The following is a 14,002-nucleotide window of genomic DNA, read 5'->3' as shown; positions in this document are numbered from 1 at the left end:
AAAGGGAGAGGAACCAAGAGATGGAAAGAGGAGTGAGGGAGACAAGGGAAAGAGGATGAAAAAGAAGTAAGATGTGTTATGTATGGTGGCAATTCAAGGAGCAGTGGCATCATTGAGATGCGTTATGTACACAGTAACTCACTGCGAGGGATGGAGTGGTTGTGCACTGAAATATGTACTCATAAAAAAGAGTAAGGATGCCAGGCACACGATGCAGCCTATGTCAAGGGGCTGAAATGGGAATGAGATGTGTGACTGGTGTAAGTGCTGGAGACAGAGGGACAAGGACAGGACCAGACCATGAATTCTGACTGCAAAGAGTGACACAAGATGGGTATCGTAGTTCTATGAGAGACAGGGAGAGAATTTCCTCTCTCTCCACTTTTCAGTGTATCCTCCACAATGAGTACAGATTTTCCTAAGTCCGCTGCTTCAAACATTACATTTTTCTGGAAACACATTTTAAAGCACACACAGAAAACTGTTTTAGGGTTACCTGGATATCCCTTAATCCAGCCAAATTAATACAGTAAAAGTGACTACTATAAAGAGCAATAAATGTAGGTTTGGAGGAGGGACCACATACATTTATACTTGTCATCATGAGACAACTGGTCCCTTCCTACTATGTATAGGTTCTTTGAGCCTGGCTTACACTTATTTGTACTGACATGTGGTAGTAAAGGAAAAAAAAACTTGAATAATGAGTGCAAACATCATTATCAGGAAAGATTTTTGGCAAGCAAATCCAAGATATCTCAGCCTTTCTCACTCAAGTATTTACTTCTGGACAAGTGTTTTGTTGGTTTTTTTTTAATCTGAAAAGAGTTTTGCACAGCTGAGAGTATGAGTTCAAGATTTTAATTTCAACATGGGCGTTAAAATATAATAGTTCTTGGAGTATCTGAAAGCAATGGAACCAAAAATTGTGCATCTTACAAAGTAAAAATTAAAATCCTACACATTCTTTTGTCTCCAAGTGACTGCACTCTTGACCTTTAAGAATGCACTCTTGACCTCCTTGTTCCTCAGGCTGTAGACTATAGGGTTCAGCATGGGGATCACCATGGTGTAGAACACAGAGGCTATTTTATCAGTGTCCATGGAATGACTGGAACTGGGCTGCAAGTACATGAACATGGCTGTGCCATAGAAGACGGAGACAGCAGTGAGGTGGGAGGCACAGGTGGACAGAGCCTTGTGATGTCCTGCAGCTGAGTGCATCCTCAGGATTGTGCCAAAAATGAAGAAGTAAGATATCCAGATCACTAGGAGGGCAAAGAAAATGGGGACACTAACGGCATAAAAAAGAACCTGTTCATTAAAATGTTTATCAGAGCAAGAGAGCTCCATGACTGCTGGAATATCACAGAAAAAATGGTGGACCACGTTGAACTTACAAAAAGAAAGGCTGAAGGTTTCCCCAGTGTGGATGCAGGCATTCAGTAAACCACCGACATAGCAGCCTATGATGAGACCCAAACACACACTGCTCCTCATGGTTGTCGTGTAGTGCAGGGGCTTGCACACTGCTGCATAGCGGTCATAGGCCATGAAAGTCAAGAGGTAATTTTCCACACCAATGAGGGCTGCAAACAGGAACATCTGAGCAGCACAGGCATTGTAGGAAATTACCTTATTTCCTGTAAGGAGCTTACCCATGACTGTGGGAGTGACAACTGAGGAGGAGCAGAAGTCAACCAAGGACATGTTACCGAGGAAATAGTACATGGGAGTGTGCAGACGAGGGTCCAAGAGGATCAGCAGGAGCATCCCCAGGTTCCCAGCCACAGTGATGGTATAGATGAGGAGGAAGGTGATGAAGAGGGGAACTTGCAGGTGTGGGTCATCGGTCAGTCCCAGCAGGAGGAACTGGGTCATCTCTGTCCTGTTCTCCATCAGTGCTGTCCAGAACCTCTAGATTCACTATAGCAATGAGAAAGAGTAATAGAAAAGCAGAGAAATTGAATTAAAACTGGGAAATATTAGTCAGTAAGTTTTCTCTCATTGTGACATAACATTTACTCGAATAATTCCCCCAAATCCTTATTCATGGAAAACAAATTGATGCCCATTAACTGCATATAGAATTATATGCAATCCAACCAGAAGAATTGCAGTGGGTCATGTAGGTGATTTGTCAACATGTACATTTATAAATGGAGATGTGCACAATTTAATTACCTGAAGATAAGTGTGCAGAGGCGTCTATCAGACCAAGCACCTCTTCAGGATACAATGAAAACTGACTTTTCCATCCTCACCCATGGAGAACTGCCACCCACAGGGCAGATGTGTGTTCCTGTCTCCCGTCAGCTGTATCACGAGCTTGCTCATCTGTCACTCATGTAATTGTCGATCACACAAGGCTGCTGATGCACTCCTGTTGGCATGAGTGTGAAATGGCGATCTCCATGCTGCACCCAGGGAGAACTTTAGCCTCTGCTGAGTGGCTCCCAAGTCTAAGGGTGTCAGGTGGGATCAAATCAAGTAGAATTTAACTTGATTGAAGGTACAATTACTCCTTGCCTCATTCTTTCACAATTACTGTTTGTGACTTCATAGTGAACAAAGTGACCCCTTGATTTTGTGGTCATTTCATCTTCTTACCTGTACATTTGCCTCTCATTGGAGGGAAAACTAAGGAAGAACAACCTGAGATGGTCACTCTGTCCGTGACGAAGGGAACTGTGAAGAGTTAGCAAGCCCTGAATTACAGTGGGAAATCCCCCAGTCTCACACTTAGCAACACTCTCCTCAGGTCAGCCACGTGGTGAGAGACCCGGGTAGGTGGGAGCATGCACATTGGCAGAGCAGTTCTGAGGATGGCATGGAAGCAGATCTCCCAGTCCACAGAGTTCATGATCTTGGGAGGGCACATATCAGACCTGACATTTACCAGCTAGCAATTGTCAGTCCTGCACCAATGCCAGTGCACAGGATATGGTCACCTGCAAAATTCATATGGCAGTGAGATGGAATTTTATGCATCAGGGTGAAAATTGTATAGGGCAATAAATAAAACCAAGGACAGTGATTGGTTGGTATTAGCACATCGTGGTGAGTGCCAGTGACCACCCTATCTTTAGGAGAATTGGGCTTCACACTAGTTTAATCCAGGTAGATGCTCACATGCAGCTTTCTTGCTGCAGGTAGTTTGAATTCTGGAAGTTTTTCTCCCCCATTTAATTTGTCTCCCACTGTTGCACCTTGAGAGTCTCTCACTCCCCAGTCCTCCCAGTCTCCCTTCACTCCAAGTTCATGCTCTCTGCACCTGCAATTTCATACGGGACCTTGTTTTTCAACACTGCTTTCTGGAAACCCACATTTTAGCTGTGAAAAAGACTCCATTTTCCTAAACTCACTCTTTCATTCACTATTATTTACATATAGCCAAATTACAGAGATGAGAAGTTGAAACTCTTTGCTGCATGGGCTACTTCTGCCTCAGAGAGCTGACTTGGTGGTAAGATGCAGATTTTAAATATTTTATAAAATGTTGTTTGAATTAGAGCTTGTATGATATTTAAAATTTCTTTTTAAAGTTGCAGCCTTTAGAATTATCTTCATCAATAAATAACTGTTATTTCCTACTACCATTTTCCCCTAAAACTTTATCAGCTATATTTTAAGAACCCATCCCATGAAGGTAGAATACTCACCAATCTGAAAATACCCAATTATTTTAGTCTAAAATTTTTATTTTTAAAATGTTTTTATTAGTCCATGTTTGCAGTACATGCACTTTACAATCATCTTGGGGAGTAGATCCATGTCCTACACAATACAGCTTGGTTCTTTGTTTCTAATCTCCATCCTCCTCACTCCTACCCCCTTTCCTCCACCTCTAAATTCCCTTTCCCCATTTTCATAATGACCTAAATGAATGTAAACATATTAAGTCATAAACAAGAGGGAAGATTCATAATGTCAACACAGTTATTTGACCATACACTATGTTCTACAACTAAGGATAAGCACTTTACACAGTAATGGCATGTGTATAGGTAATGTTTGTTCGTACTTTACCCACAAAGTAACCAAAGAACTGAGAAGTCATGCTAACCCTCAAGTTTGCAGAGAGCTTCTGGGAAAAATCCAGGCTCCAAGGATTAAAACTGTCTTCCCAGAATAAGTAACTCAGATCTTGCTAAGTCATTTAAACTATTTTGTATTTTTTTTTTTGATACCAGGGATCAAACTCGGGTCCTTGAGCTTGCACAGCAGGCAGCGAAACCATTGAGCTAAATCCCTGGCCCACTATTTTGTATTTTAAAGAAGAATTATGTTTGTTGTGTCTCTGTTTGAAGATATACAGTGAGAAAGATGTCACTAATCACTGAAAGGATCGTCTTTCTCTATTTTTATTCATTTTGGAGGAGGTTAAGAAGTACACTTTGTCATGAATCACAGAAATGCCTTTGATTTCTTGATATTTGTACCCCAAGTTCACCTCACCACTTAATATTTTTGAAAACATGTCTAGTTTTAAACAACTCATAATAACTATAGTTAGGCCCCTGCTTTTGCCTAAATTACATTTCTAACAAATGTTTATGGGCTTTGGAAGCTTAACAGTTTGCTGGAAGAGAAAGAAGAGTCAATCCAGAATAGTAACTATGAAATCACAAAAACTTCCATGGAGACTCACTCTCAGAGGAGACCCCTCTCTCAGTTGATGGACAAAATGTTCCCCCTGCTCTAAGGCAGGGAGGGAAAAGTGAGACAGGACATTAATGTGGATCAAATTCCAATCTACCATGGATGCTCTCTGTGACACTGGAAGAATCACTTTCCTTTTCCTTATATATAAAATAAGTATGACAAGAGATTCATTCTCTCACATGATTCTCAGAAATGCGTCTAAACAATGCATAGTCTGTAGACTTTTTCTCAAAGGACTTATTATCTAAAAGTCCATCAAAAGTATTTTTCACTTTGAGTGTTTCCCTGACCTCGGATCCTACCTCCCACTGAATCCTCAGTCAGAAGCAGGTCTGTGTGGAGAGGCAATGACTCTCATTCAGGTGGAGAAATGACAGCTAGTGGAGCATGAAGTATAACATGTACTTCTAGAAAGATGTCATCTTGGGTTCTGTTGGGGTCCCAGGCCCTTTACAGTGCATTCTGGAGATGATTACAGAAACATGTGCTCGCTGGGGAATTCTCCTGAGAATACCTACAGACTAGCTCATCTCACTCTCTTAGGAAAGAAATCATTAAACTGCCTAAGGGGACCAAGACAGTTATTGTACTTTAAAAATGAAATGTACTTTAACTGACAAATGAAAATGGAAAGTAAACATTTTGCACATGAATGAGTTACCCTGAGATGTGTCTATGCATGTATACCTCTCCTGTAAAGTTTAAATCTATTTTTAAAAGTCTGCTTCCTAAAATAGTTTTCATTGCTTTACAGTGAAGTCTTTCAAACTTCTGTCATCTTATTTTTGAAATATACAGTAAATAATTGTTATCTATATAACTCATGAAAAATACCATAGGCTGGGCCCTGGCCTTTCTGTTCTACAATGGGCCATGCTTCAACTTGCAAACTGACCCATGATTTTTCTACCTTAAGTGGGCCATTGAGTTTTCTTCTGTGAATGAAGTCAGCATTTTTGGGAGATTTACAAATTTTACAGATGTGCGCTCCCAAAACACAGAAGTACCCCAGCTCTAGACTCCATCTTCCATCTCTCTGGAAGCCCCAATATCTCTGTTCTTTGAGTGTGTACTTACATTCTGCCCATCCAACCTCTTCATCCCTCTCACAAAATGGAATCTATAGTTCTCCTACTGTGCACAGCCTTCCAAAGTTTCCTGCTCCATAAAATAACTTAGTAACCATTGCTCAAAGTTTCATCCACCCCTCCTACCCTGTACTCTAGTGTCTCTGGTAACCACTGTTCAACTCCCTTCTTTCAACATCAGCTTCTTAGATTCCACAAATGAGTGAGAGTGTTCACTACTTGTCTTTCTAACCTGTCTCATTTCCTTAGCACAATGACTTTCAGTTACACCCATGTCTTCCCAGTGACAGGATTTCATGCTTTTTATGGCTGAAGAGTGTTCCATGCTCTACAGCTTCTGCTTTTTATTTTTCCACTCATCAGCTGTTGGATCCTGAGATTGTTTCCATTTCTTGAGGTGAGGATCCTCATCAGCATACACAGTTTATGTCTTGTGAATTTACGCCGAGTAGTAGGATAGCTGGATCATTTTGTAGTTCTGCTCTTCACTTTGAAGAATGCCATCCAGATTTCCACAAAGCTGTACTAATTTCCATTTCAGCAACAGTGTACAGGGCTTCCCTTTTCTCCACATCATTGCCACCCCTGCTTAATGGTAGTATATTATATAGAGCCATTTTTTTCTGGAGCAACTCAATGTTACTTTGACTGGCACTTCCCCAGTGATTAGTGAGGTTGAACATTTTTCATATGTCAGTTGGTCTCTTTGTGTCTTCTTTTGACTGATGTCTGTATAGCTTCACTGCTCATTTTTCATCAGATTATTTTCTACATGGACATTTAGAATCATTTCTGTTCATTGTATAATTTTGTGCTTATAGTAATTGCTCCAAATAACCAGAAAAGGACTCCTTATTTGCTATGTTATATGTCTTTATGAATTATCACTTAGTACTTATTTGAAGTCATATGACACTGAATGAGACATCATTTTAAGCAAAAATTATGAGAAATTTTAAGATGATCTATTTGACAATGGGATTTTAGAGGGAGAAGAATGAGTTGGTGAATTTGAAGATAAACCAATCACTGTAATTCTCTGTAAGGACAGAAGAGTGAAGAAAGATGCAATCCTCTATGCAGCCCAAGGCCTTCTTGCACACCTATAAGTACACAACAGTTGTATACTTTGAGTTCCAGGAGGAGCAGTTAGGTATATAAAGGAACAAATAACAATTTAACACCAAGTTCGTCAGTTCAAATTTGATAAAAGCCATGGCCTTCCCCTTCCTAATAGTTTGTGAATCTCAAGAATATTAATGTGAAGAGATTCACACATGCTTTTTATTCAGACTGTTCAGAATCAAAGAAAATATCCTCAAAAGAGAAAGACATAAGCAACATGTTTGCCCCTAGAGACACAAGGGACATTCTGAGTCAGGTTCATAGCAGTTTTCTCCTGGAAACCAAGGAGGCCAGAAGGCAGCATAGCTAAGAAAATGTCACTGAAAACCAAAACTTGTGAAATAACTCTATGGTCAACAGGACTATCTTTCAGGAAAGAAGGAGGTCATGAGAGTTTCTGAGATAAATGAAATTAGAGGGTCAGTTACTGGCAGAACTGTTCTGCAAGAGCTGTGAAAATATTCCCTGTAAGTGATAGACTCCAGAAAGTTGCTCCAAATCATGTGATCACCATGTTGTACACCATAAACATGTGGAAATACTGATTTTCAATTTGAAATAAAATAAAAATTCAATATCAAAAAAGAAATAAAAACTGGTAAAGGTAACAACATAAGAATATAAAACTAAATGTTATTGTTTAGATTCATAACTTGTTATTTGTAGTCTTATAAATGCATAAGAAATTACATAATAAACCAGTTTAGTGGAAACAAATTATATAAAGATCAACTTTGTGATAATAGCAACATGAAGAGGGAGGATGTAACTCTATAGGAACAGGGATTTTTTTTGGTGTGATATTGAAGCATCTTTTTTACTATAGAATTACACAAACCAGGATATCCCCTGTTCTCCAGACCCTGAGTATGTAGGACACCTCAAGTTTTGGATTTATGAGAGGTCATAAACACAAGAGTCAATTAAATTCATCTTTTTTGTAGTACTGGGGATTGAACCTGGGAACTTCCTGTTAAGCTACATAGCCAACTTTTTCTTAAATTTTTTTATTTTGAGAAAGGAACTTCCTAAATAGTTCAGTTGCCCAAGCTGGGCTCAAATTTGTGATCTCTCTCACTCATATCCTAGAGTTCAGGAATTGTAGATATGAGCCATGAAACTGATAAATGGAGAGAGACAGAGACAGAGAGTGAACATGGATTATCTTAGGTATATTCTATTGGTTCTGATTTTCTGGAAAACCTGTAAACAAGATTTTGGATTTGGAGGAACAGAATTTTAAGGACAAGTTTCTGAACTTGTTCGAGTTTCTGTATTTGGCTTTTTAACCTTATGAAATTTAAAAGCACTAATGACGCTGTTTTCAGTGGCAGGGAGAAGCGGGTTGTCCATCGCCTAATCTGGCAATACAGATACACACAGTATCACCATGCTAAATCCTAATGAAAGGTTCCAGAGACAACAAGGACCTGAGTGAACCTGTGCTATGGGAGGGAAACATGTGCTCCCAGCCCATTCATGGGGCACGTGCATCCCAAAGTGATTATATTACACGGTGGGACCCTAGGGAGCCATGAAGTCTAGGTTAGGAGCTAATTGAGTGCTGCCCCCTGGTAGAGATTAGTGCCTTCATAGAAGGGCTTGCAGGACTCACTAGGCCTTTGGCTCTTTCTGCCTTGCACTGTCTGAAGCACAGAGCTCTGTGCCCTGTGAATTTACAACAGCATTGTTCTTCCCTCTGCACCCTGTGAAAATACAGCAGAAGGTCCCAGAGGAGGAACAAGCCCTCCCAGGCTCTGACTCTGCTGTCACCTCAGGTGGGCCTCACAGCTACCTGAACTCTCAGCCATGAGTTTCTGTGGCTTATGAACTATCTACTCTGAGCTGTTTTGTAATAGTGGCCCCAAGTGAGGAACACACCATGCCTATGGTTCTTTGGAATATTTGTCACATTTGTGAACGCAATGACTTTGACTTGGTTTCTCCTGATATCGTTGGCTAAAGTGCAGGAAACTTTAAAGATTTGAGTTACTATCCTGACACCTCTGTAAATAACCCAGAGGCTTACATATCTATCCTAACAGAGGCCCTTATCTCCCGTAAATATAAGATGTGGTAAAAATAAAGGCTGGGTGATTAAATTTGGGAAAAAATGTATTATAGTAAGCTATACACTGTCATTAATTGCATCCATGTCAGCACTCCCTCATTTAGAACACATTAATCACACCCTTTCTGGCACCTGCTGAAGTCTTTTTTGGTTATTGGTATATTTCAGGTAAACAATACAGTTACATTCATTATTGGGATCTTTTTTTTTTTGTACCAGGGAATGAACTTGGGTCCCTGTGCTTGTGAGGTAGATGGTGGAACCACTGAGCTAAATCCCCGGCCCATCACTGGGATCTTGAACCTTTACATGATGTATCTTGGTTGTTACTTTTTCCCCATCCCCTGCCTGCTGAAGACTTTATGGAAGTCTTCTTCATGAGCATCTTTGCCTGCCTCCATGTACTGCACTAATTGAAATGTGTGTGGCAATTTCTGCCCGACAAAATGTCCCATTGTGTCCTCTTCTTCCTCATTCACCACATCTGCCACCTGCTGACTTCTGCTTGTCCCATAGTCAACATGACCATGAAAGGTAAGCCATAACAAGTGTAGATAAGGAAATAATGAAGAAAACTTCCTGAGAAAGGAAAACCCAATTCAGGGGGCTTCACTGGAGAATTTATCCAAATAAGTGTTACACAGTCAATGTGATTGGAGCACAGGAGAAACAAACAAGGGCTTTTATCACATCCTACACTGAGTTCTATTCCTGGAGCAAAAATAATAAAATAGTAAAAAAGAAAAATAATACAAAGATTCTAAAATTCAGTACCTATTAACCTAAGAATTAGGAATGATTCCAAGGGCACAGTCACCAGTGGCACAAGAGTGAATAGGAACCAATTGTGCAAGGACACACGTAAGTGGGCTTGGGTTTTATAGATGACTGAGCTCTGGTAAGATCCAAATGCAAGATGGAAAGGTGCACTTTTACTAGCAGGTTGAATGTATTTTGTTTTCCACTCACAAATATTATTATGCGTATTTTCTACGTGGACCTTTAAAATCATTTCAATGAAGTGCATACCTTGTGGGTTTGTAGAAATTGCTCAAATATAACCAGGTATGGACTCTATTTCATATTTGATGTGTCTTTATGAATTACCAAATAGTACTTACATGATGTTATTCATCCCTTAATGAGTCAGTGATTTTAAGTAAAAAGAGAATGGAAGTTTTGAGATGATCCATGTAATGATGAGATTTCCAGGAAATCATTTGTCTATAAATGAGAGGATGCGAGTGTAGGAAAGAATGCTTCAGCAAGTCACAAATGAACATGTCTCTTCAGACGTGCTGAACCTTGATCCAGAAGGTTCTGAGTACGCACGATTCACTGTCACAGCCAATGAGTCACGGGCTCAGCATATCGGCACAATTCATATCAAAGCTCCGTTATATTTTTGTACATTTAACAACCATTTCTTGAGAATATATAGTGCAACAGAGATGTTTTCAGCTACTGATCATCGTGTTCTACAAAAACAGAAATTCTCTGCTCTCCTGGAGTTGGCATTCTCTTTCAGAAGAGAAATAAGCTACACATAGGTTTGAGCAGCAGCGAAGGGTTGATAACAAGTGCAGAGAATGACTGAGGAGGGGGGGACAGTGGGCTTGGTGACAGGACACTGAGCAGCTGAAGAAGGTGGTCAGGGCAGGGCTCCAGGACAGGGTCCATGGAGTCAGGGTCCTGAATGGAGAGAGAACATTCACACTGGGCACAGCAAGAGCAAAGGGCCTGAGGCATGAACTTGCTTGATGTGAAGAAACCACAAGAAAATCAGTGGAATAGAAGAGGAGAAAAACAGGAGAGTGAGGAGAGAACAAGGGAGAATTAACTAAACTATGTAGAAATGAAAGGCAGATATTACAGTTTGAAGAACTTATAGAAAGAAAAATGTGCAATATTATTGGCTTTTAGGTTTAATTCTTAATCTGAATGTGTAGTGAAATATGAGTAGATTAAAAAGATGGCTATATTTTCTGCATTTTCTTGTTCTATTTTATCCTGTTGAACATTTGATCATGTTGAATGTACAGAAGGATGACATAAAAAATAAATATTAATTCACCTCATATGTAAGATTTCCTCATTGCTCATTAAATTTCAAGAAGAAGAACTTTCTTTTTTTATTATTTATATATTAATTGGTACATTTTAGGTATACAATACATTTACATTTATCATTGGGTGTTTGTACCTGAACATGATGTATCTTAGTTATTTTTTTCTCTCATTACCTATGCGCCCTTCACCCCCATCACCCTTCCCTATTTACATAGACTTCATTTCCACTTTTTTTTCTTTCTCATAATTTTTCCTTTCCCTTCTTCCCTTTCCCCTTCCCTTCCCACCACCCCTACCCCTTTGGACCTTTTCTTATTTCAAATTATCAATTATTCATTTTAATCATTTTCATCCTTATTTACACTTTCAGTTTCTCACACTAGAGAAACTATTCGGTATTTACACGTGTGTCCTATTTATTTCACTTAAGAGTATGGCCTCAATATGCATCCATTTAGCTATAAATGACTAGTTTTTCGTTCTTTATGACTGAGTAGTACTCCATTTTATTAAAAAACCACATCTTCTTTAACCAGTTACCAGTAGATGGGCACTTGGGCTGTTTCCAAACCTTAGCTATTACAAACTGTGCCGCTATAAACATAGGTGCACATATATCGCTTTGGTACAATTCTTTTAATTCTTTGGGGAAGATACCCAGTAAGGAAGACCTTTTTTCTTAATGTATCATATGATTTCTCAAATTAAGACTATAGGAATATCATAAAATATTAAAGAAATCTTAGCCAAAATGTATACTATTACCTAAATGAAACATTAAAGTATAGTTTTTAAACAGTACTGTTTTATTTGTGGCTCTCAAGTAAATCAGAATCAACATAACAGGTATAAACATGGAGGAGGACATATGTTGGGGACATTGTGGTGTATGACAGGGAAGTGGTGAAGTCCCGTGAAGTTCCCTCAGCAATCCTAAGGACAAGGCTGGCAGGGGCTCACTGAGTCTGACAGGAAAGCCTGGGACAGCGGAGGGGAGGGGCCTGGTGTGAGTGTGGGAGACTGGAGACCAAGAGAGGTACAGGTCATTAACTTGTGTCTAAGAGTGTCAGAGGTCGATATCCTCAAGTGTTGGGGGAAGGGGAGAGAGACAGAGAAAGAGAGAGAGAGAGAGAGAGAGAGAGAGAGAGAGAGAACTTGCTCTCTCTTGAATTTTTGTGCTATTTCCTGCAATGAAGAGGACAGATATTCTTTACCAGTCCTCTACATTAAATACCAGGATCTTTGCAAACACTCATAGACACACAGAAAAAGGTGAATATGTTTACTGCCTACCTGAGTATCTGATTATTCAGCCAAATCAAGACATAAAATTAACTGCCACCAATAACAGATTCTATTCTAGTCTGATGAAACCTACCACATCCATTTGCATTTGTCATCATGAGACCCCTGTGGACATTGTTTGTACTTATGGGCATCTTTGAGATTTTTGTGCACATTTCCATCACCATGGGGTCTAAAAAAGAACCCCTGTGTAACGCATGCATACATCAGTATCCTTCAGCATGGTTTAGGCAGCAGACATGGGGATATTTTAGACATTCTCACTCTGTAATTATTTCTGGACAAAGTAGCTTTTTTGTTTCAAAAGATTTTTGCCCAAGTGAACAAATTACTTCAATAATTTAATTTTAATATAAGCCTCAAAATGTAACACCATTCTTGGAGAAGAACTTAAAGAAGTAACCCAGAAATGGTTCATCTCACAGAGTTACAATCAAAATCCTACACCTCACTGAGCTTCCCACAAATCAATGCACTCTTGACCTTTAAGAATGCTCTCTTGACCTCCTTGTTCCTCAGGCTGTAGACCATAGGGTTCAGCATGGGGATCACCATAGTATAGAACACAGAGGCAAATTTGGCAGTATCCATGGAGTGACTGGAGCTGGGCTGTAGGTACATGAACATCGTAGTCCCATAGAAGATGGAGACAGCAGTGAAGTGGGAGGCACAGGTGGACAGAGCCTTGCGATGTCCTGCAGCTGAGCGCATTCTTAGGATGGTGCCAAAAATGAAGATGTAGGAGGTTGAAATGACCAGCATGGCAAAAAAAATATGGAAGCTCACCTCATAAACAAGAACCAGCTCAGTAACCTGTTTGTCAGTGCAAGAGAGGGCCATGACTGGTGGGACATCACAGAAGAAATGGTCAATCATATTGGAGCTGCAGAAGGACTGACTAAAGGCTTCCCCAGTGTGGATGCAGGCATTCAGTAAACCCAGGACATAGCAGCCTATGACGAGACCTACACACACACTGCTTCTCATGGTGGAGGTGTAGTGCAGAGGCTTGCACACTGCTGCATAGCGGTCATAGGCCATTGCAGTAAACAGATAATTTTCCACACAAATGAGGGCTGTAAACAGGAACATCTGAGCAGCACAGGCATTGTAGGAAATGATCTTGTTTCCTGTCAGGAGCCTGCCAATGAATGAGGGAGTGACTACCGAGGAGTAACAGAAATCCACTAGAGACAGGTTACCCAGGAAATAGTACATGGGAGTGTGCAGACGAGGGTCCAGAAGGATCAGCAGGAGCATCCCCAGGTTCCCAGCCACAGTGATGGTGTAGATGAGGAGGAAGGTGATGAAGAGGGGAACCTGCAGGTGTGGGTCATTGGTCAGTCCCAACAGGATGAACTCGGTCACCTCTGTCCTGTTCTCCATCAGTGCTGTCCAGAACCTCTACATGAGCTGCAGCAGTGAGAAAGAAGATACAGAAACATAAGGAAACTGAACTGAAATCAGAAAGTACAAGCACCATACGTAGTGTATAATCTTGATGAATTTGTAAATGAAGATTCTCTGGAAGTATTTTCTTGAAAACATAAATGATTTTATAAATTGTGTGGAGTTTTACAGGCTTTAAACTCTTAAAATTTTAATGGACCATCTATGTCAACTAAAAATGTTTAAATTTGTAAAATGAAATACAGATGGTTTAATACAGTAACTTGAT

At 40.0% G+C, this 14,002-nt stretch overlaps 2 protein-coding genes across 2 annotated transcripts; both read right to left on the bottom strand.

The window, feature by feature from the left end:
• Positions 1-957: 957 nt before the first annotated feature.
• On the bottom strand, positions 958-1,922 carry LOC147820752 (olfactory receptor 5B2-like). Its single transcript, XM_087203630.1, has one exon. The coding sequence runs from the start codon at positions 1,897-1,899 to the stop codon at positions 958-960; it is 942 nt and encodes a 313-aa protein (XP_087059756.1). The 5' UTR covers positions 1,900-1,922.
• Positions 1,923-12,101: 10,179 nt separating this feature from the next.
• On the bottom strand, positions 12,102-13,710 carry LOC101698985 (olfactory receptor 5B2). The gene is made up of 2 exons (XM_087203629.1): positions 12,801-13,710; positions 12,102-12,181 (listed from the first exon to the last, which is right to left on the bottom strand). The coding sequence occupies exons 1-2, from the start codon at positions 13,708-13,710 to the stop codon at positions 12,102-12,104; spliced, it is 990 nt and encodes a 329-aa protein (XP_087059755.1).
• Positions 13,711-14,002: the final 292 nt, after the last annotated feature.

Source organism: Heterocephalus glaber, unplaced genomic scaffold, assembly GCF_053883595.1.
Source record: "Heterocephalus glaber isolate CG9 unplaced genomic scaffold, H.glaber_assembly_v1.0 deba00001805, whole genome shotgun sequence".
NCBI lineage: Eukaryota > Metazoa > Chordata > Mammalia > Rodentia > Bathyergidae > Heterocephalus > Heterocephalus glaber.
This window is presented reverse-complemented; position numbering and strand designations above follow the sequence as displayed.

Coding starts and splice junctions, on each gene's coding strand:
- LOC147820752 (XM_087203630.1), bottom strand. CDS start 1,899: ATGGAGAACAGGACAGAGATGACCCAGTTCCTCCTGCTGGGACTGACC.
- LOC101698985 (XM_087203629.1), bottom strand. CDS start 13,710: ATGGAGAACAGGACAGAGGTGACCGAGTTCATCCTGTTGGGACTGACC. Junction 12,182..12,800: donor AGCATTCTTAAAGGTCAAGA/GTGCATTGATTT, acceptor AAAATTCAAGAG/AGAGCAAGTTCTCTCTCTCT.